The following is a 23,013-nucleotide window of genomic DNA, read 5'->3' as shown; positions in this document are numbered from 1 at the left end:
TCTGGAATCCACTACGAAGATAGATATTAACTGAGAATTGAAAATGACAGCAGGGGAGATTGGATCAGAATCGCAAAATGAGCACACAAATCTACTTTCTCTCTTTCTCCAATCCCTTAAAATGTCAGAAAATATATATTTTTTTTAAGAATACATTCATAATGGTACTAGAAAACAAGAAATAATGCTCTCAGACACCCAATAACCTTGGGAATTTCCTGGCAGACCACAGCAAATAGAATTGAGTTAAGAAGAATGTAGATGACCAGAGACCAAAGAATGCTCAGGAAAAAACAACATTAGATGCAGGAGCACTTTCAAAGAGATGCTGAACTCACAGCAAATTCACTAAAGAGCAGGAAGGTGTCTCTGGTGGCTTAACTGTATTAATGGCCCCAATTCTTCACCCCTCCCTTGTATTCATGCCCTTTGCCATGAGACTTTGCAGTTCCTCTCACCACAGACGTAGAGCTTATTACCCCATCCCTTGAGTCTGGACTGGCCTTGTGATTAGCTTTGCCCAGTAAAATGAGGCGGAAGTGACAATGTGTCAATTCTGGGCCTAAGTCTTAGAGGCCTCGTGTGTTTTGCATGTTTCCATTTGCTGCTCTTAAACCTCTGGCATTGCCGTGAATGTCCAAACTAGCCTTCTGGGGTATGAGAAACATGGACTGAGGCAAAGTCACTGCAGTCAGCCCAGTCAATAGCCAGCCAACACCTAGGCATATGAGTGAGCCATTGAGGCTTTGTGGCTGTTTGTTACACAGCATTATCATGGCAATATATAACTGATACAGAGTCCCAACTGTGTTCGTAACCCCACATCACTGCTTATAATGAACAGTAGGCAGCAATGGTGTTTGACTCCAGAATGAAACCAAAACCTGCACTTCAAAGAAAGGGAACTCATGCCTAAGGAGGGCTGCTATGAGGGCACAGTGGTCTGAGAAATAAAAAGAATTCTGTTGAGATAACTCTGGACCTCCAGACCTTCAAGAGAGCAGCGGGAAAGGAAAAGGCAGCTCTGGGAGAAAAATAAACTGACCTCTCTCACCAGGGTTAAGAAAGCCTTCCTGTTTTAGCGAGTTGGGTGGTGGTAGGAGGCCCCAGACTGCCTGTCTTCTATCCCTCCAAACATCCAAAAATGAAATGCATCAGTTGACACATTTTGCTCTCTTAAATGGAGCCTGAAATTAGCCCCCACACTTGGGAGAGATACCCATTGCAGATACAGATGTATGCAATAGCAGAGAAACTCACCCAGCTGTCCACATCCTTCTATCTCTGTTTTTGGTCATTAATATAAAGAAACAACCAAGAAGCACAGATACTGGAGAAAATCCCTTGATGTGAAGGAGAAGTAATAAGATAAAGAACAGCCTAACTAATCTTAGAATCAAATCATTCAATAAAGGGAAGAAATATTGCTTTAAGAATATAATAATATCCTCAGAAAGATCCATTATAAGATTGCGTCTATAACAGAAGGTGGCAAATATGAAGGGAAATTTTCAGAAAATAATAAGGAACCCTTGGAAATTAATTTTTTTCTTAAAAAGTCTCAGTATCATAATAAACAATAGAAGAGACAAACCTAAACACAAAGTAAGCAATTAGGAAGATAAAATTCAGAAAAGTTTTAAGAACATAGAGGAAAAAAAGAGATGGGAAATGTACCAGAATGAGAAAAGGTGTGGACAATTGATCCAGAAGGTCCAATATGTGTTGACTAGAAGTTCCAGAAGGAAAGAAGAGAGAAAATTGATGGGAGAAAACAACAAAAGAAATAGTAGACAAAATTTTCCCATGGTGGAAATGAGTCTTCAGATTGCAAAAGCTCTGTAAGTACTGAGTAGAAAGAATTAAAACACACATCCACACACACAACACACACACATGTGGACATGAGAATCAAACAAGAAGTGGCAAATAACCACCACATCAACAATAGAACCAACAACAAAAAACATGTAAGTCTTCAGTTAAACCCAAGTAATTCTTTTTTTTTTTTTTAAGAGTGGCCCTGAGCTAACATCTGTTGCCAATCTTCTTTTTTTCCTTCTGCTTCTTCTCCCCAAAGCCCCCCAGTACATAGTTGTATATTCTAGTTGTAGGTCCATCTGGCTCTGTATGTGGGACACTGCCTCATCATGACTTCATGAGCGGTGCTAGATCCACCAGGAGCAGAACTGGTGAAACACTGGGCCGCCGAAGCAGAGCGCGCAAACTTAACCACTCCGCCACGGGGCCGGCCCCAGACCCAAGTAATTCTTGAGGAAAGATGTAAAACACGTATACATATGAGCCTAGAACAAAATTCAAAATGATCCTGACATAAAAGGTGGGAGGCAGGGAAAGTGGAGCTAGGAAAATGTGTACTAGGTTTCAAGAAGGTACTGAGAAGATATAATGTTAAGATAATGACTAATTCTAGATGTCAATAGTAAACAAAAGAAAAATCAAAATACGTATACATATCCACATATGAATGTAAGGGCACGGAAAAGGGTCTAGAAGGAGACACAGGAAACCATTAACAGTGGTCAATGGGCAATGGGAACAGGATTGTGGGGCAGAATATAAAGGGAGACTTACACCTTGAAGCTTATCAACTTCCAAATTTTGGAGTTTTTTATAATGCAAATATGATCATCTATGTGTAAAAATAAAGCTAAAGCTTATTTTAAAAATACAGCACAGAAATTACACTTGGTTTCAATGTCTAACAAAGCTGTTTTCATGGGTAGGAAGACTGGTAAAAATCATGTTTATTTCTATTTATTTTAGGATTATTCGTATAAATGAAAGACTGTTACTTCTGACTTTACCATTTGTTTCTCTTTTCCCCCTCTACTTCTCCTCCCACTCGTTCACTCTTCATTTTAGGCCAGGAGACATGATTACTCTTCTAGAAGACTCCAATGAAGACTGGTGGAAAGTAAGTATTTCTTTCTTTAAAAAAAATCATTTGGTATCTATAATTACAATGAATGCTACAATTGTGGATGCATGCCTGCTTTTTCCTTTCAGGGGAAAATTCAAGACAGGATTGGCTTCTTTCCAGCCAACTTTGTTCAGAGAGTACAACAAAATGAGAAGATTTTTAGATGTGTTAGAACCTTCATTGGGTGTAAGGAACAGGGGCAGATAACACTGAAAGAGAATCAGGTGAGTAAAGCACACAAGCACATACCAAGTGTGACCAAAGTAGAGTCACAGTCCTATTAACAAACATAGCAACTCGTATAAATCTAAATGAGTGGGGTCACATTCAAAGTATTCAGTTTGAGAAAAGATATACTTACTCCAATAATATGTGTAGTAGGATCTAAACACACGAAACCAAAATGTTGGGAAGCTCACTTGGTGGTATCTGTTCACAAGACGAAATGTAGACAACATCATGGCGGCAAAGTGAGAACATCTGGTCCCCATGCTTTTCTCTGAGGACTGCTGGTCTCTGATGTGGGCAGCTACTCCAGTCTGGGCTCTGTGCTGGTCTCCACCAATGCCTGGTTAATTTTCCATAGTCTCTAGGGAATACTTTGTTGTTACTTCCTACTGTGTTCCATGGTTCGTTGCATTGGACTCCAGTCACAAAGACCCTTCTTAGGTCTCCTTTTCCAGACTCCTAGCTTCTGCCTGCTCACTGCAACCCAAGACACCTTCACGTCACTCCATTAAACATAGGCAAGACATAGATAACCAGAGAGTATCTCAGGCCCATGCCCTGAACGTCTCCCTATATCTAATCTAGAAGTGTCTGGCGCCATCTTGCTCCAGTGCCATGTTGAATGTAGAGTTCACTATGATGCTGTCCATTTCCTAAGAAGTGAATCATGAACCCCCTGCACCTTCACCCTCCTTGCATCATCCTTTCCCATCTCACTCCTGGAATGATGACAGGGAGAAAGAGACAAGACATGCACAACTCAGCTCTTTGTCCTACTCTGCCTTTCTTCGCCTTCTTCAAGCAGAGAGAGGGCTTCCTACCGCCCCTTCTTCTCTGACTGCAACTCCCCTCGTGTCATGTCCTGCATCATCACTACAGAGTGAAATAATGTGCTTAGACCTTCAAGTTTGCTCTTGGTGTATTTAGGGATGATTTTGGAAATTAAACATTAGAAATTTCTTTTCCCTCCAAATAAAGTCTCACAATTAACTCTAATTTCCAGTTTTGAAAGTCAAACCTTGCCACTCTTTCTGTCTGCATTCTTGGTATAATAATTCTAATATTTTCTGAGGCAATCAATGCCTCTGGTTGAAAATGATGAGGCTCACCCTACAAAGAAGTGCAAAACAAAAAATGCATTAATAATTTTAATACTACCCCTCTTCACTAGAGTTACCCAAAAGACATCGCGAATGGAATTGCCTTCAAAGATAGTTTCTAAGTCCTACAAGAAAAGCGGTCATTACTTTATAATTACATCTGATTTGTAATTTTAAAAAATTGTTTTACCTAACTTGATCAACCATTTTATATGCCACATATGACTCCAAATGACCTAATTATCTTCAAACCTACAAGTGCACCCTCAAAGAATATGATTTACCTTTTCTTTATGGCTATTCAAAAGAATTTCTAAAAGAAAATCTAAAGAAAAATTATAATATGGAGGCACAACTTTTAAAAAAATGTTACATTTCCCCTCCCTTTATATTCAAGTAAATAAAAGTGAGAATGAGAGACCGATAATTCTGAGTATCATTTTTCCCTATATATTTTAACAAAAGTCAGGGATGAAGTCAGTGCAGTTGGCATCTTCATAAATACGAGGATCCATTGGTCCACTCATATTGTATAGTGATTTGGTGCCATGTATTAAGAGCCATGAAATTGCTCAACTTCATGAATGCAGTAATTCCATTTTCTATAATGTAGCCAAGAAAGTAATCTAAAATACAGGGGGGGAAACTTTATGCAAAAATAGTCATCACAGTGGTGTTCCTAGTGAAGAGAATTAAGAACAATTCCATAACAATGGAGCGGTTAAGTCAACAATAATACTGTCTTTAGTGGCTAGTGTTAGGACTAGACGGTTTTGATGGTGTTATGATAAAATTATCGAAAGAATTCTAGGATCCAGACCCAGATCCCAGTCACCACTCCCCCAAGGTAAACACAAAGAAACAGATGGAAATGGGGCCTAAGGCCATTTTTGTAATTGGAAACATAGTGAACTAGACATGACCTACGGGCCTGATGGGCCTCCTCGCCACAGCCCCACCACTGCCACCATGACCACCACCACAGGCCTGTCTGAACCTCAGAATCCTGTGGTACCAGATGACCCACAGGAGAGCAATGGATGGGAAAGGAGTGCAGCAAAACTGGCATAGGAGATAAAATGGCCTGATGACCTCCAAGGAGGAACCAGAAAGGAGAAGCTTTACCAGATGATGATAAAGCCCTGGGACATGTGGCCTGATCAGATCTCCTCTGGAGAAGTGGGGACAGACCTAGGAGAGAGGAGAGAGATCTTCAAATATTGTGTCACCATCTTAGATGATGGTTTTATAAACAGTAAGGGAGTAAGTTAAATATTAATGACTCACTGGTGGTGAAAAATTAATATAAACATAAGGGAAAAAAGGAAAAATTGGAAGGTTTGTTTAAGGGCTTTTTTCCTTCCCATTTAAATTGCTTTCATAGTGTAAATTTTTAAAAACTAAATTTAAAAAGAAGCGAAATTAAAAATACTCAATCTTATCTTTTGAATTTAATAATGTAAAAGTACACAGCATTGCTGTGATTTTCCTGGGCCTCAATCTTGCACATGCACACACACACATCACCGCATCCCACCATTGCTGTATCTAATTGTAGTTAGCTGCTGCTTATATAAATGCAAGTATCCCCAGAGGTATATGCCGTCTAATGATTTTTGGTTATTAAAATCTCTAATAACCTTAGGAAATTGGGTCACTGGGCTGTATGGTTTCACCCCAGTTTTAAAGTCTTACTTCAAATTGGCATTCTTCCTGCCTACAAAAATTGCTTATGGGCCAGCTCCAGTGGCCTACTGGTTAAGTTCAATGTGCTCCACTTCAGCGGCCCAAGTTTGGTTCCTGGGAGCCAACCTACACCACGCTCTGTTAGTGGCCGTGCTGTGCTGGCAGCCCAGATACCAAAAAATAAAGGAAGATTGGCATGGATGTTAGCTCAGGGCAAATCTTCCTCAGCATAAAAAAAAAAATTGCTTACAAAGTATACCCACTTTAGGACAGACTGCATTTTGAAAATTACATAACCTCTCCTTTACCTGGTCCCTTGTGAACAGAATATATGTTTAAAGAGATCAAAAGCCATCAATGTGCTGGCATTAAATACGCCTCTCTTAAGATCTTCTCCTTCATTTTTTGCCCAGAGTTGCTCATTCTCCCTGGAGCTGGTGTTTGCCCAACACATTGCTTCCCCAAGTGCTTCCCAGAGATAGAAGAAGCCATCATCTGCCTATAAAGAACAGTGGCAGCTAAGGGACCTCTCTTAACAACAGCACCCGGGGAACCCCTCCCCCCTGGCAGATTGCACAGACCACTATGTCGCCCATAAAAATGTAAGGAAAACTCTCATGGCTATTCCTTTTTGGCATCGTGATGCCCTGTTTTACGGTCTGCTGCTTGAGAGAGAAGCTTTTGTCTCCAGCCTCTGGTTCACAGAGAAGGAAAGAACAAATTAATATTGTCCTAGACATCGTCAGAATACTAATTGGTATAAGTATCATCATTATTGCTAGTCATTATTTAACAATGTCATACATATATATTATATAATATTTATAAAGCTTACACACCTACATTTTATTTGGGGTTCCACACGTGCCCTATGAATTTTATAAGTTCATTATTCACTATTTATATTTTCTAAATGAGGAAGCAAAGGCTCATAGAGGTTATGCCTTGCTTAAGGCAGCAAAAACCTGGAAAGTAACCAGGGCGAAACTTGAACTTAGGTCTGCAAGCTCCAAGCCAGTGCCTCCCACTGAGCCCCCCATGTGTCCTGATAATGCAGAACAAACTCAACAGTAAAGTGCCACGTACATAGTGCGGCTCCCAGAGAAGGCAAGTGTCATAAAAGCGAGTGTCCTAGGACCACAGGGCCCCCTGAAAGCAAATTCCTGCTCATGTGGACACTCAGCAGTACTGAGTCACTCTTAGTTCCAAGCATTGCAATCATTCTCATCAGGCTGAGAGCCCGTCTCTGTCGCCACACACACCCCACAAAGCAAACAGGCACTTTTCCCAGCTGGATTCCACGCCAATGCTTCAGACTTCTCCAAGTTTACCCACCTGTATCCTCCCTGTTCCCCAAACTTGGAAAGTCTTTTGGATGAAATAAATTCAAGAAGGATGTTCATCTTTCTTGGCAAAATGTTGTTAAATAATTTTGCCAGCATGATTGATCTTTGTTTCTCAGAATAATCTTGTGCTTCCCCATTTGAGGTTAAACATTGCTTTTGTTATTAAAATACAAATCAGTGAAACCAGAAGGCAAATTAGAATTTGCTCAAGTTGATCAATTTCCAGAAGTAGAACATCTGCTCAGTGACGTCTACCAATTCCTTGGCCGTATTGCCCCAAAAAATATTTTCTGAGAATGGGCTCCACTCTCACGGTTGAACTGACAATCTACTGGGAGGGGGGGTGAGGCCAACAACCCAGCCTCTGCAATCAGCAGTGTTCAAGGCACAACATAGCATTTCAGCCTGAAACTGGAACCACATGGATCTGCCAACAATTCATTAGGAATGTCTCATAACCCCTGATGTTTGCCCAGCCTGGTCTTTCTCAAGGTGCGGTCTGAAGACCACATGAATCAGATTCACCTGGGAGCTTGCTGAAAATGCAGATTCCTGACTCCATCCCAGACCTGCTGAAACAGAAGTTTTCAGGATAAACACAGAGAATCAGTCTCTTTTACAAACACCCCAGGTGTTCTAATCAAAGCTAAAGTTTGAGAATGACCTTCATTTCCATTATCTCACTTTTAAGTGTTATCCTAGATTTGTGACAAAGGAAGGCATTTTTATTTACAATTACCTATGAGTCAATAATAGGCCCTGAGGTCTCTACCCCTACACAAATTCTCTATTTTCAATCTTTGTCATCAACATGGCAACCCATTTTTTTATAAATGTCAGTCACCTGAAAGAAAATTTGCATTTTAAAAATCTATTCTTGAGAAAAAATTTTAAAACTTGTCTCCGCTTTAGTGTCTTAAACTATTTTAGGTGTAAAATTTCAAAACATGCTTGTTAATTGAGGGGAGTACTACAAAGTAGCAGCAAAAACATGGATTCTAGCGTCATACAGAAATGGATCCATATCCTGTGTGATTTTGGCAAAGTCACCTCTGAACGTCAACGTTTCCATCTGTAAAATCAGCATAGCAGCATCTCCCTCTTGACGTGGACGTGAGGGTTCAATGTCTCCACCTGGGTAAAATGACAGCATGGTGCCTGGCCACCACTGGTGCTTAGCAAGGTCATTTGCCTTTTGGCCATCAGCATTCACAGAAAAGCCTAAAGGGGGAATTCATCTGCAGCAACCAATGCCACCTAAAATCACCTAGCAAACATCAGAAAATAGCCAGCATGATATTTGTAACTCTAAAAATATAAAGAGACAACTAGTCATTAGTGGGGAAATAGAATAAAGTTGATACTGAAAATAAATGCAATGCATCTCTTTGATTAAATCACATTTCTACCTCGGGGGTTAATTTGTCTCACAATTATTGTATTATTTTTTCACAGAACTCTCGTTGCCAATAGAATTAAGTTATTCTTTTGTTGTGAACACAACTAGAGTTTGCCTTGACACAAGAGTATGTTTTCTTCATTTTTGAAATTTAAAAAAATCCTTATTAAATCAACTTGAAACACCATAAAAATATTTTTAAATCCGTCCATAATTCTGTCATCCCTATAGAACTATTTTCATGGAGTCCTTGTATTCTACCAAAGCTTTAAAGAAAAACGGATAAATTATTTTTACATTCTAAAACTAAAATGCATTTATTGTGGAGAAAATTTGGAAAATACCCCAAAAAATATATAAAGAAGAAAATAAAGAGCACAGGTAATTCAACCATCAAGTTATTATCAACATAAACACTTTCGTGTATTTCCCATCCACCTTTTCTCCTAATTCATATTTTGATATCACATTCTATTTAGTTTTCCAATTTTTTTTAACTTAGTCACTAAATGTTTATCAAAACCGTTTTTAACAGTTGCATAACATTTCATCACATAGATCCCAGGTTGGCAAACTATGACCCATGGGTCAAATCTGGACCTGTTTTTTAAATAAAGTTTATTAGAACAAAGCTACATTCATTCATATGTGTATTGTCTGTGGCTGCTTCCACGCTACAACTGCTGAGCTCAGTCGTTGCAACAGAGAACATATGCCCTGCAAAGCCTAAAATATTTGCTATTTGGTCCTTTACAGAAAAAGTTTGCCAACCCCTCTCTAGACGTACGAGAATGTATTTAAGTATTCCCCTATTGTTGAATATTCAGAGTTTTTCTTTTTTTATTGTTATTATTGATAACTGCAATGAACATCTTTAAACCTAAATCTTTCTCCATAACTGATTACTTCCTTAGGATATACTTTAAAATTTATACAAAAATGGACAAAAGGTTTTTACAGTTCTTGATACATACTGCCAAATTGCCTCCAAAAAGTTTGTGCCAATTTGTACCCACATCAGTTGTTTATGAGAATATTCAGGTCACCACATCCTTGCCAGAAATGAACTTTACTCTTTGTGATATCTATCATTTTGATAGATGAATAATATTTCATGTTAATCTGCATTTCCTGAATAGTTAGTGAGGTTGAAATTTTATCATGCGTGTGATGAGATATTTGTATTTTTTTATGAATAATCTGTTTACATACTTTGCCTGTTTTCTTACACTTTTGAAAAAGTTTTCTATCTTTTAAGACTATTTTCACCTGGTCTACCATGTGTGGCAAACATTTTCCCCAGTTTATCATTTGCCTTTTTGATCTTAATGCTTCTTTCTTTAGGAACTTAATAGCTCTTTGGTTGGATCATCTCTATTTCACAATATTTCCTTTATAGTTTTAATCTCTTTATTGCTGTCCACTTTATCACTCTCCACTTCTCCCTAAGAGAACGTTTCAAGATAATCCTCCACTTCATTTTAATTTCCTGAAGTTTTAATTCAGTCTTTCATTACTTCTAACATAGATTTTAATTTAGTGCTTATTTCTTTGTAGTCTTCTTCTCAATCAGCCCCCTTTCCTCTGCAGCATCTTATTTTTGCATCTCATTACATTATCTCTTCATCTCAAGAGATTCTCCCCTTAAGACATCAAGGTCAAGTCTTCCTTCAACCTATTGCATCCAATATGTGTAAAAGTTTTTCTTTCAGACATAAGCATATGTTTCCTGCAATATTTTTTTAATGTCTTATAGTAACAGTCTTGATCCTTTCATCTTGTGGTAAGCAGAATAACAGCCCCATGTCCTAATCGCCAAAACTTTGAATATGTTACCTTACTTGGCAAAAGGGACTTTGCAGATGTGGTTAAGTTAAGGATGGGAGAGTATCCTGAATTATCCATGTGAGACCAATGTAATCACAGAGGTCCTTATAAGAGGAAGACAGGAGAGTCAGAGTCAGAGGAAATGTGACGACAGAAGCAGAGGTCAGAGAGAGAGAGAGTTTCGAAGATGTCATGCTGCTGCCCTTGAAGATGGAGGAAGGGACCAGAAGCCAAGGAATGCAGGTGACCTTTAGAAGCTGAAGGCTAGGAAACCAATTCTCTCTTAGAGCCTCCAGAGGAAATGCAGTCCAGCCAACATCTTGATTTTAGGACTTCTGACCTCCAGAACTGCAAGATAATAAATTTGCACTGTTTTAAGCCACCAAATCTGTGGTAATTTGTTACAGCAGCCGTAGGAAACTAATGCAGATTTCGTGCAAGAGGGACTTCACAGATGTGATTAAGGTTATGGACTCTGACAGAGCAAGATCCTAGATAATCTAGGTTGACCAAATCTAATCACTTGAGCCCTTAAAGGCAATGAAATGTGTCTGGCTGAAGTCAGAGAGATGCAGCAGAAGAGGTCAGAAGAGAGATGATGAAAAAGGGTGGGTCAGAGAGAGATTAAGTATGAGAAGGACTCAATCCACCCTTATTGGATTTGAAGATGTAGGAAGGGGCCACAAGTCAGGGAATACAGGCGGTCCCCAGAAACAGAGAATGTCCTTGGCTGGTAGCCAGCAAGGAAACAGGAACTTCAGTCCTACAACCACAAAGAACTGGATTTGGCAACAACCTTAGTGAGTCTGGAATTGAAAGGAAATAAAAGAACAAAAAAGTCCCTGTTGAATCCTTGATTTTGGCCTCATAAAACCCAGAGCAGAGAAAACTAGCTGAGTCCCCCAGACGTAAGAAATACAGAACTGCAATGTGATAAATTGTGTTGTTTAAAGCCACCAAATTTGTGGTGATTTATTACAACAGCAATAGTAAACTAATGCACATCTCAATTTACAAAACTCAAATTGAGTGGACCTCAAAAGGTGTATTTTACTCACGTAATAAGAGGTCTGGATACAGAGAAGTTTTTGGATTCAAAATTCAGCAGCTTAATCCCATGGTCAGGGATCTAGATTCTTCCACCCTTCTGCTCCGCCATCCTTGAAATATCAGCCACCTCCCCTAGTGGTCACAGATAGCTGCAGCCACTCCAAGAAACCCTTCCAGATGAGGAAAGAGATATTCTTCCTAGTGCTTCTTTTTTAAGAGGAAAACAAACTTTTCCGGAAGTTCCCTAGCAGATATTCCATCCTGTTTCATTGGCTGGAACTGAGTCTCAAGGGAGTCACTAAGAGAATCACTAGCAAGGAGAATAGAAACAGGTTAGGACCAATTAGAATTTACCTGAGTCAAATAGGGTAGGGATGGACAAAAGAACAAAAGTCAGGACTCTGCTGCATGGAAAAGGGCAGAAATGACTGATGATATCAACCAATGGCATCTGCCTCAAGCAATTTACTTACCCTAGAACAGGGAGCGATCAGTGCAGAGCTGAGGTTTCCCAGCTGAGAAGATGAGTGCATCAGTGTGGTCTAGCTCAGCGTCCACTCATGGGTTTTCAAGTATACTCAGTTGGAGGATTAGGTAGTCATGCATTGCTCTCATACTAACTTCTAGTATCTAAGAGGCATTCATTCAATGTTGGTCTGCTGGGTTGAGTTAGGATTTGGTTCTATCACCATTGCTTTTTGCCTCAACATTCTAAACTCCTGGAGTACATGATAAACTACTTTCTCCTTCATGCAAGATCCCATGGTCTTTCTGTCTTCATTCCCACTCGCTGTATTTTATTTGCTGAGACCTCGCCTCACAGGAGACACTTGTGCCACCTCTAATTTTCCCCTACTTCCTGTCATTTCCCAATAAATGTAGAAAGAGAAGCATTGATGGGGAGGAGGGTAGAATGGGAGGGAAAAAGTGAATTTTGACTACGTCAGGAAGTCGAGCCCATAGTATCAAGACATGGCTACCCCATTTTCTGCTCAGGGCAGCTGCTGCATCTCTGAGCGTGGGATAGACCATGAAGGAAGAGTCATCTTTTAGGCTCAGAGATTTGTCCTTGATCCAGCAGCACAACTTGCCTCAGTCATCAACTGAGTTCCTCTCCAAAGGTCTTATGGAAATTCCAATCACCTTCTGGAATGGCTATCCATCTTGGCATTCTGTGTTATAACATTTCTTCCCCACCCCCACCCCCATTATTCATAGATATTTTGAGAGGAAGACTGAATCCAGGATTGCTAGGCGAGAAATATTTTTAAATAAAATGACTGCTCCTCAGTTATAAGTGGCAGCACATTTGAATGTTAACGAGTTTGGAGGCAATGCAAGGGAAAACTTTAAGTGTTATTAGCATATGTGCTCCCAGAAGTGGGTTAGATGGAATGAGTTTCCATCACTGTACCTTAAAAAAGTGTGTGCATGTATGTATATATATTTATATGAAAAAAATATAATTTCCTGCTATTCTTCCAGATAAAAATTTGTGTTTATCAATTAAAAATGCCTTTTGATGAAGTGAAGTGAACTTGAAAGTGAACTTATAAATGAACTAGGGAGAATTAACATTGTTACATTTAATCTTAGCATCCAGGAATATGATCATGTTCTTTCATGGATTCAAGATTTTGTATCAGTCAAAGTTCTGTAGTTTTCTCCTCAAAAAAAAGAAACTGTAGGATTTTAGCCAGTTAGGACCTAAATGGGACTGGGTCAAGAGGGACACTTAACCAGCAGGTAGCATAATTTGGGGCAACACAGGAAAAGAAGCAGAGGTCCTAGGAGTGGATCAGCAATCAGATATCAAGTAGAGACAAGAGTGGAAAATCCAGTCCACTCTAATAGTCTTTAAGAATTGAGGGACGTGAGAGCAGGAGGGTGGTTGAGCTACAAATTCAGAAACCAGAGCAGAAACGTGGATGAGTGGCGTTAAAATAATAATAATGATGATGATGATAATAATGACTAAGAGGCCAAAGATTGAATGCTGACTGTTAAAGTTTAATTATCAAGATGGACCTGCAATCCAGCAAAGAGTCTAGGCTTTGGGGCATGAGATTGGGAAAGAAATGGGGTAAGTCTTTCAAAGCTGAAAGACCATAAACTATCTGTCTCATATTACAAATGCAAAGTCTCTGAGGGGCTGGTGGTAGCTGGGAGTGAGAGTTAGGTAAGCACTGGGCTGGCTGGAGAAGGTTTGCTGTGTGAGTGGTGCCTCTGCTCTGTGTGTGCTGTCTCTGCCTTGGTACTGAGATGCCCAGCTCACCACTGCTGCACACATGATGTGCCCGAGCCAGGTCTGTACCATGGTCAGCAAGCTGGGTGGACAAGTTAGGATTCTTCAGCAGTGAGAAGAAAATTGCTGCAACCTTCAGAAGGCTTCTGGCTGGAGAGAAAAGAGAGAGAGGAGGAAAAAGGAAGAGAAGATGAGAAGGCGGGAGAGAGGCAAGGGAGACAATGGTTAACAAAAGAAGAAGGGAGAGGAGAGGTGAGAAGAGGAAAAGACAGAAGAGAGGAAAGAGAGCTGCTTTAAATAAATCTGACCAGTTCCTCTCTCCACTTAAAAATCCTCAACAGTTGGTAGATACCAATAGTCCTTTTAGCCCTTTTCCCATCTGCAAAGCCCTGATTTTTGTTCTCTTGTCCATCTCAATGGTTCATGATTCAGGTAAACCTTAACTGAATTGATTGAATTGGTTCCATTCCCCTTGCTGGTGATTATTTTAGTGGTTGGCTTTTGACCCGGTTCCAGTCAATGAGATAGGTCAGAAGGTCAAGTAGGGGATTTAGCAAGCCTTGCATTTCCTGCACATTCGTGACCCTGCCAGCCTTTCTGGCTTCATCGCGCACCTTTCAGCACCTCCAACTCCCTGTTCCAGCTACACTGTTCTAGTTAGTCACTCTACAGTGCCGCAGTCTCTTGACCCTGGAATTTGTTCCTATTCTACTCTTTTCCCTCCCTCCCACAATACCTCCCTCTCTTTGCTTAAATCTTGTTTCTTCAGGGAGGTCTTCCTTACCCCCAAGGCTAGATCAGATTGCCATACATGTTCACATCAGCACCCTTTTCTTCACTCGTTAATTCATTCAAAAAATATTAATGATTTACGTGGTCAGTGGGTTTATTAAGTATTGTTCAATGGATAATTGGATTAAAACAGGCCTGGCCCTCAGGCTCATCATATAGGTCATTACTCAATGAAGCTCTTGCCTCTCAGTTCTGCTCAGCAGGCTCTGTGAGAGCAGGGATTGGTCTGCCTCTCTTTTTTTTTTTTCTGCTAGTTCCTCAGCTTCTGGAATGGCATCTGGTACATAGAAGGCACCCAATAAAAATTTCTTGAATGAACGAATGTAGAAAGTGGGGAATTAAGGGTCCTTAGACAATTGAAGTAGGTCTGAGAGCGTGATGAGTAACACATTTGCTAGAATAAACAACTGTTCAGTTGTCTGGGATGAGGAAGTTCCTGGTTTCGGGGGACTTTCAGTGCGAAAACTGAGAACGTCCCGGGCAAACCAAGACAAGTTGGTCACTTATTCATGGCCTTCCAACCCAAAGGAGTTCTTCTGGCTCCCACCCCCTTCCCCCTCTCTTCTCCCTGTAATTAATCTTCTGGACTGATCTTTCCATCCCACCTCTAACGAAAGGAAATGTTTCCAACTTTGCCGTTTCTTCCTAAAATGCTAGATTCTCAAGCTTGGAAAGTTAGTATTTGTACCACCAGAATTTCAAATTCTAGACCTTCATTTCTGGGTAGAGAGAAAGCTGCTGAAGCCTATTTTTCAGCCATTTGTACTCATTATTTTCAACTTTCTTTAACTTCTTCATTTACTTACCCATTATCTGCTCCCAAACCTGTCTAAGCTGTACATAGTGGGTGCAGAGCTCCTCGTCCTTACAAAGGACTCCCAAAATCAAATAACTCTAGAGATGCCAACTAGAAGGAGCAAAATAAGTGAATATATCCAACAAAGCATGAACGTTTGTGCTTCTTGGCCTCCTGTTTCTGCGACACCTCCAAACAACTCTTCCACTGCCTCCATCAAGCAACGTTTCTCTTCCACACTGAAATCCTAAGAGAGAGAAGGATAAGCAAAGGTTTACTCTCTATATAGACACGCATCTGAACCATCACGGGTGTTTTGCTAAAGAGACTGAAATTTACTATTCATATAAATGATGGAAAACTCTGAAAATGACCCAAAAAACTAATGGAGACCCAAACTGCAGTCCATTTTTTAGTTATTCTAAGGCATAAGGTAATGGTTTAAGGCTCTTAGCTCTGGCCAGGATTTTGGTTTTCTGATTTCTTGTCCAGTGTTCTCTCTGTTCAGCATCAACACAATACAACATCTATGTGTGCATGTGTCAGTGAGTTGTTTTCAAATTTGATTTCTTTATTTAAATATTTCAGTTAAACATGTTTTAAATAAGCATCTAGAACAAACTTGCACAACGGGGCAGGTGTTCAGCTATTCATTGCTGCTGACTGGTTGAACTTCTATTAAGGATTGTTCAATTGCGGCACATTTCAATAAAGAAGAAAACTCACTCTTTAACAGATTTTAAAGGTAAATCTTCCTCTCAAGGCATTTTTCTGGGTTCTTACAAGACATATACTCCCTGCCCATCACTGAGGTCTCTCACCTGTGGTGTTTCTGTCATGGGCAACGGCAGGTCTCAACTTTTGAAAATCAAATAGTCCACCCTCTTTTTGGGGGTCACTTTACCCATCAGGTTCTAGTACAATCTAACATGACTCCTGGGCTATTACTCTCTCACAAGTGACCCACCTCTGGTCTTTGTGAAAGTCAACACAATCTTCTGCTCTTATAAATTAATCCGTCTTTACTTCACTGTCTGAGTCCTTTTCCATTCACATTTCTCACACAGTAGATTTCTGAAACATGATTCACATATGAGTCCATTGTATGCCCCACATACCAGGAGGCATAAATCAAGCTCTTTATGTGTCCTATTAAAGCCCCTCATCTTGTGTGAAAGAAGAGCCCACTTTGGTGGTTTCTGTTGGTGTCCTGCACACACTCCCTTCACTAAGTGTGTGTGCCCAGCTCCCAGTTGCCATGTTGGCTACTAACAACTCACAGCTGCTCCTTCTCCAGCGAATCCCCCTTGGTGGAACAAGAGCTGCCTCATCTGCAAGGTTATGCCTCTCACGCCCCAGATCAGCTAGTGGCCAGTGGCTGACATTGAGTCCAAAAGGCCAGATCCTTTGCTTCAAAGTAGGACAACCCCATGGTGCACTTCATGCTCCAAGATTCTCATAGGATCAGACTGAGGCTCATCTCCAGCTGACACCACACCATTGCTTAGCTCCTTCTCCTGCCCCATCCTGCTTCCCTCACTTCCCAGCTCCTGAGAGCACGCCCTCGATAGGTCACTTGTACAGGAATTCTTGTCTCAGGCTCTGTTAAGGAATCCAACCTAAGACATAACCCACCACCCATGGAAGCAGGTCGAGTGGGAGAAACTCACAACACACTAACAGCTCTATTCGAAAACCTCTTCTCATTTACATCTGGCCATATCCACCCTTATGTGCCCTTCAGTATCCTATGAGCAGTGAGTGACAAGGCTACCCAAATGGATTTTAGCCACTTCATTTTTAAGTGCAGCGCAGGTGGCTTACTCTGGAATATGGGAGATGTTGGCATTTATTTGCTTGGGGCCAGGAATGAAATAGCTTCCTTTGACTTCCTAATATTATATGTATAAACTTCCAAGCACATGACAGGAGCCTGCTAAATGGCAACTGTTATTTTGGATCTTTAAATAACGTATTGAGGACTGATTGCATGCCAAATGGTAGGCTCTGTGATAAGCGTTATCTCATTCTGTCCTCATAGTGACTCTTCAGAGGGACACAGTATTATCAATCCCATTTTATTGATCCTCGTTCATAAATCAGAAAATCTTCAATGCCTGGGCCTAGTTCCAAACCTAGGGTTCTGCCTAATTTGTGATTCAATTTTTTTCTCACAGAGCCACAATTTCCCACCCTGCACCTGTTCTCCCTTTTCCAGTGTGATGGGCCACTGACCTCAGCCAGCAGTGATTCAAACTCAAGTTCTAACTTCTTTCTTGTTGACACTTTTGGTTTTTTCTTCTTTCACATTCAGATCTGTGTGACTTCTGAAGAAGAGCAAGACGGCTTTATCAGAGTCCTCAGTGGAAAGAAGAGAGGCCTCGTCCCCCTCGATGTCCTAGAAGACATCTGATTGCTGGCCGCTCCTCCTTCTGCAGTAGGCAAGCTCTGCTGCGATGCCTCATCTCACACTGTGTCAACCCAGAGGAGCTGCCGCACTGACCCGGCCACCCAGGAAACAGTGAGACAAGACTCAAGGATCTGAGACTGTGGACGAACAGCCACAAGACAGAGGGCCCATCGCACAGCATATCCAGGCTGCCCAAGGAGGGGATGAAGCTGAGAGAGTCGGCTGGCAGAGCGGAGCGCCGTACTCAGCAGGGGCAGCAGGGCAGCAACCACAGCTGTCCGCCAGGACTCAACTCCCGCCCTGTCTGTGTGGTGTAAGTTAACCTGCTGGAATGTGCCCCAAGTTTGCAGTGCGGCCCCAGTGTGAGGCTCAGATCCATGCAGCCAAGTGTGATTCTGGTTCCAGACCTTTGTCCCCAGTCCCAACCAATCAGCATCATCATATTTGAGACCCCAAGCAGTCTCTCAGCAGAGCATCAGGAAGTCCTACTTCCTAGCCCCCAACATTCCAGTGTACCCCTCAGGCCCCCTAACTTTGTGATTGCGCTGTCTCTTCTGTCCTCTGAGTAAATCCTGGTGGTGTGCATTAGATGTGAGGACTAAGGTGACGTGGCACTAACTGCAAAGACCTATCTGCCCAAAGATGGCTGATGGGCACACCCTCCTGCTGCTCTAGTTACTGACAGAGGTAACAGAACAAGATACGAGGCATAGATACAAAGGGCGACGTCGGGGGAAGATGGAGCAAAGAGCCCTTATTTATTGAAGGTTATACAGCCCCTTCAGTTATGAAGGGCTTTCCCCAAGGCGATGGAGCTAGGTAGGAGAAGGTGGGAAAAAGTCTCGATAATGAGCTCCATTTTTATGTTACATGCTCTGTGCTGGGGAGCAGGCAGCATTTTTCCCTCATGCCATCATGTAGGACTCCATTTTGGAGGTTGAGCCCAACTTACAGGGAACCAGAAACATGGAGGAGAATGAAAAACAGCATCTTAGGAGAAAAGTAGCCAAATTGGAATCCATTCTTCTTTAGGGCAGTATATTATACCCTAGCAGAGGTAAAATGGGAAAGAATCCTTAATGCTTCATCCCTCTGAAAGCAGAGGAACTTAGGGCCTATTTGGCATCAACTAGGGGAATCTCTATTACTCTGTACTTATACTAATGTTTACAAGAATGCAATATACTGTGATGCCTTCCTCCTCAAGCCTCCTCCTGGCATTCAAACTTGCATCCTATTAGTCATTAATACAGTTAAACTGCAATTCACAGTGACCTTGGAATCAATGTCAGTTTGGTTTATTTTGTTACAGAGCAATAAAATCATTAGAAAAATTGGTTTTGAAAAGACTTAAGTGGATGCATCTGTGCATGTAAGCGTTATTTGCCAAACCAAAGCATCATTAGTCGTCATTTATTTCTTTTGTTACTGTTCAGTATGAAGTTGGGAGCTGAGACAGGGTGGCTGCTGGTTTCACAGTAGTTTGGATGCCTTACTCTCATTTTAAAGCCAGCATCCAGAATTTCCTCCCTCTCTGACACAATGTGCAAAACTGAATGTACAGAGTCAAGATGGATTCTTTGAGAGCCAGAATGAAAGATATGACTGCTATTCTATAAAATATAATGCCAGAGTATAAACGCTCTTTGCCTCTAATTCAATATTCCATTTAATAAAGATAACACAGTGGCCAGAAAGAGCATAGAAAAACATGTGTCGCGATCTCTTCTTTCTGGTGGAATATCCACTGAAGCTTTTGGATACAGTGATGTCACATCCTATGCAAGTTTAATTTGCACTAAAAAATCAGTTTGCCTTTTGAAGTTGAACAGAAGGAGGCTGTGGTAGCCAGCCTCCAAGCTGATCCTCCAATGATCCCTGCCTCCTGATATCCTCGCCTTTGTGTAACTCCGTTCCACATGGAGTCAGGGCTGGTCTTACATGACCAATAGAATACGGCGAAAGTGATACTGCACCACATCTGATGCTAGGTCACAAAAATCCTTGCAGCTTCTGCCTTAATCGTTTGGAACACTCAGCCTTGAAACCCTGAGCCACCATGTTAAGTTTATCTCCTATCAGGCCACCATGGAGAAGAGACCCAGTGGAGAGACCGCACATTTCTGTGGCTAAGCGCCCAGATATCACCAAGCAGAAATCGTCCTGCTGAGTCCTGCCCAAGTTCTAGATTTATGAGAAGATAAATATGGTTTGTTTTTTTAAAATCACTAAGTTTTGGAGTGATTTGTTATACAGAAATAGATAACTGAAAGAGGGACTTTGTAAGTGTGCCAGCGTTAGAAAGGAGAAAAAATACTCTTTCTGCACAGCCAGGCCCAACAGTTTTTGCAAACATCAGGTATTGGAAGGTGCTTAACCCTCCAAATGCAAGATGTATAGCATTCCTTAAAGATCTGGAGTCATCCAGATATCAAAGAAAGAGCAAGATGTTCCTCAAAGCACAGATTGCCATAATGCTTACACACACACAGAAATTTTAGGAGCCATAGTTCTGTTTCTCCTCCTGCCTGTCTACAGAAAGGGCAAGAACAGCGATTGCTATTACCTACCAAAGTCTTGAAGGTTTCCAAGACTCAAGAAATGTCTGGAAGAAAGGCTTTCAGAATGGAGATGAGATGAAGACCTTAGGATACAGACTCTGGTGAGGGGACAGGGAAGGAGGGGAAAGTGCTAATATGAAGAAGAGAAAAGGTATCTGGGGGGATATTCTTCATAGTCTGAGGGAACAGCCTTGTACTCGCTCACCTCCTGCCCCTGCCTCCAGCTAAGGGATGGCACATATCCAGCTAAACCAGGAGAGCTGTGCCCTATACTTTACTACCAGTGCTGTAGGACTTGGATTCTATCATGATGAATTTGAAATTAATAACTCATTGAACTTTCCTCTGTGCTCCAGAAGATGAAGAATAAAACTTCTTTCACCCCCATCATTTGTAGACATCTGAGTCACCTTTAATGTGAGCAGTGGGGCTGCAAAGAGAGCCTATGTGTAGAGGTCCAACTGGCTACCAGCACAGTTGATTTCACAGGCCACTTTTCCTGCCCAACTCTACATGACAAACACACACACCCACATGCACACACACTCCCATCAAGAGGAAGAGTCCAGGATCTGGGCTACATATTGAAAGCATCTAGTAGGCTGACACATGGTAGGAGCTTATCAGAGCTAGTCCTCTTTGCTATTAAAGGGAGAAAAATAAAATCAGTTGGAAGATCACAACACATGTAAATAGCCTGGTGCCAAGTACTGCTAAAAGGCAGGAAAACATCTTGGAAGTTCAAAAGCTAGTCCAGGCCACTGGCTGCTCCAAGGAGAAGAGAGCCAGGAAGGAAACATACTATTGGCCCCAGCCTAGAGCCAGGCCCAAGCAGCTGTGAAAAAGTGTTGTGTGTTCAAAAAGAAGCTTAGATTCAATAAAGTGAGCCAGACTTTTTCAATCAAGACTTCTCAGAGCCTTTAATTTGCTAATTTTGAAGGTGAATCTGTAAAAGGGGATTTAAAACTATGGAACACCTATTAGCATGAACTAGAACACACCAAGGAACGTAGTTTGGAAAATACTGCGGTAGAGAATTCTCATATAATGTGGGGTCCACCTAAGAGCCCCAGTGCTCCCTGATGGCCCCTCTCTTTCTGCATCTCACTAGGATACCTGTGAAGTCTTGAAAAGGACAAAAGTGCACAATCATAGTAAAAATGAAGGCTGAAAGACAATCTACTCTTGAATCTGTAGAGAATAGGAGAAAGTTGGGACCTCTGTCCCCAAGGGATGGAAAACTCAGGAGTAAGAGTAGCTTTATTGTGTTCCCATAGCTTTAGCAAATACTGACCAGCAGGGCGTAGGCTGGTATAAATCTGAGAGTAAAAGAAAGTTCAGCATCGCCCAAAATAGTAGCCCCGTGAAACTGAGTGAGCAGGTGTGCTCCACAGTTTTATCCCAAAACAAAAGCCCTTACAAACAACTCGGACAAAAAAATAAAACTAGTTTAATGACATCCTCTAACAATCTGTTCACTTTTGCTCAGTTGCCATTCTGTTGTGTGTTTTGTACAACACCTGGTGTTTTTGACCCTTGGAACATGTTTTTTCTTAGCTTCCAATAAGGAAATTTAAATAGTCCTCAATCTTCCTGTGGGTAATGGAAACTTTTAACTGTACCTTGAAATTTTAGCCAGATGATAGCAATTTATTTTAGAGCTCCTTTTTAAAAATGAAAAAGTGGCTGATTTTTTTATTATCTCATCATCAAGTTTAAACAGCTATTGAAAAACTCCCATGTCTTCATGGAAGTCAGGATGTACTAAAGCCCCGAAAATATACCTTAGAAAAGTATAATACCTATTTCCAAGAAAAATGGTGGATCATCTTCAGATTTCCTCCACTGGCCTCATTTACTCAGTTTCTCAGATTACTCACCTGATCCCATCTTTTTTTATGCATGGCAATATTTTTCTTTGTCTATCTTCTCTTTTTAAACTAGCTTCTTGAAATTATGTACTTGGTTCATTTACTTTCATTCCTTATTAAGGTGAAAAAAAAAATCATCCAAGGTTATGACTTTTCCTCTGAGTTCAGCTTTGACTGTATTAAAGTTTTCCCATTTTCATTCATTTCTAAATACTCTGTAATTACAGTTTTTATTTTTTTCTTAGATTTTTTAATTTCATGTGTGTGTGTGATTAAAACCATTGTGCATTGTGGTCAGAAAATACAGTTCATATGGCTTCTGCTTGAGGAATTGATTAGCATTTTATTTTGTGCCCTAAAATACCAGTTATCTTTATAAATGTTCAAAGAATTCGGCAAAAAAGAAAAGTTATGTCTGCAGTGTATAAAGTTAAATATGTATCTACTAAATAAATGCTTAAAGTATTCAGGTCATCTATGTTCTCATTTATTTTTGCTAATGTGCTCTCTCAAAGACATGAAAGTCCATAGCAAGAAATGGTGGGACAGAAATGTAAAGACACCTTGCAAGGACCTCCAATGGCTTCTTTAATGCCAGCCCTTGGAGGGAGGAAATGCCAGTGCTCTCCACCACAGTTTCCACCTCTACATTTAGGATGAATCACTAAGGCCTTTCCTAAGTAAACATTTTCTCTAACTCCATGGAGTAAACTGTAAAGGAACCACTTTAAAGTGAAGAGTTTCCAAAAATATTCTTG

At 40.9% G+C, this 23,013-nt stretch overlaps 1 protein-coding gene across 5 annotated transcripts in view; it reads left to right on the top strand.

The window, feature by feature from the left end:
• Positions 1-22,728, top strand: part of STAC (SH3 and cysteine rich domain) — a 151,387-nt gene extending 128,659 nt beyond the window's left edge. For 4 of the 5 annotated variants that reach the window (XM_044754895.2, XM_070492713.1, XM_014845807.3 and 1 more), the window contains 3 exons: positions 2,887-2,938; positions 3,031-3,168; positions 17,728-22,728. In XM_044754895.2, the coding sequence (XP_044610830.1) occupies positions 2,887-2,938; positions 3,031-3,168; positions 17,728-17,826 (289 nt within the window). In that variant the 3' untranslated portion in view covers positions 17,827-22,728. The remainder of the gene's footprint in view (positions 1-2,886; positions 2,939-3,030; positions 3,169-17,727) is intronic. The other variant, XM_044754896.2, reaches the window with a different exon arrangement.
• Positions 22,729-23,013: the final 285 nt, after the last annotated feature.

This window comes from Equus asinus, chromosome 21 (genome assembly GCF_041296235.1).
Source record: "Equus asinus isolate D_3611 breed Donkey chromosome 21, EquAss-T2T_v2, whole genome shotgun sequence".
NCBI lineage: Eukaryota > Metazoa > Chordata > Mammalia > Perissodactyla > Equidae > Equus > Equus asinus.
Note: the sequence above shows the minus strand (reverse complement) of the source record. Positions and strands in the feature narration are given on the sequence as shown.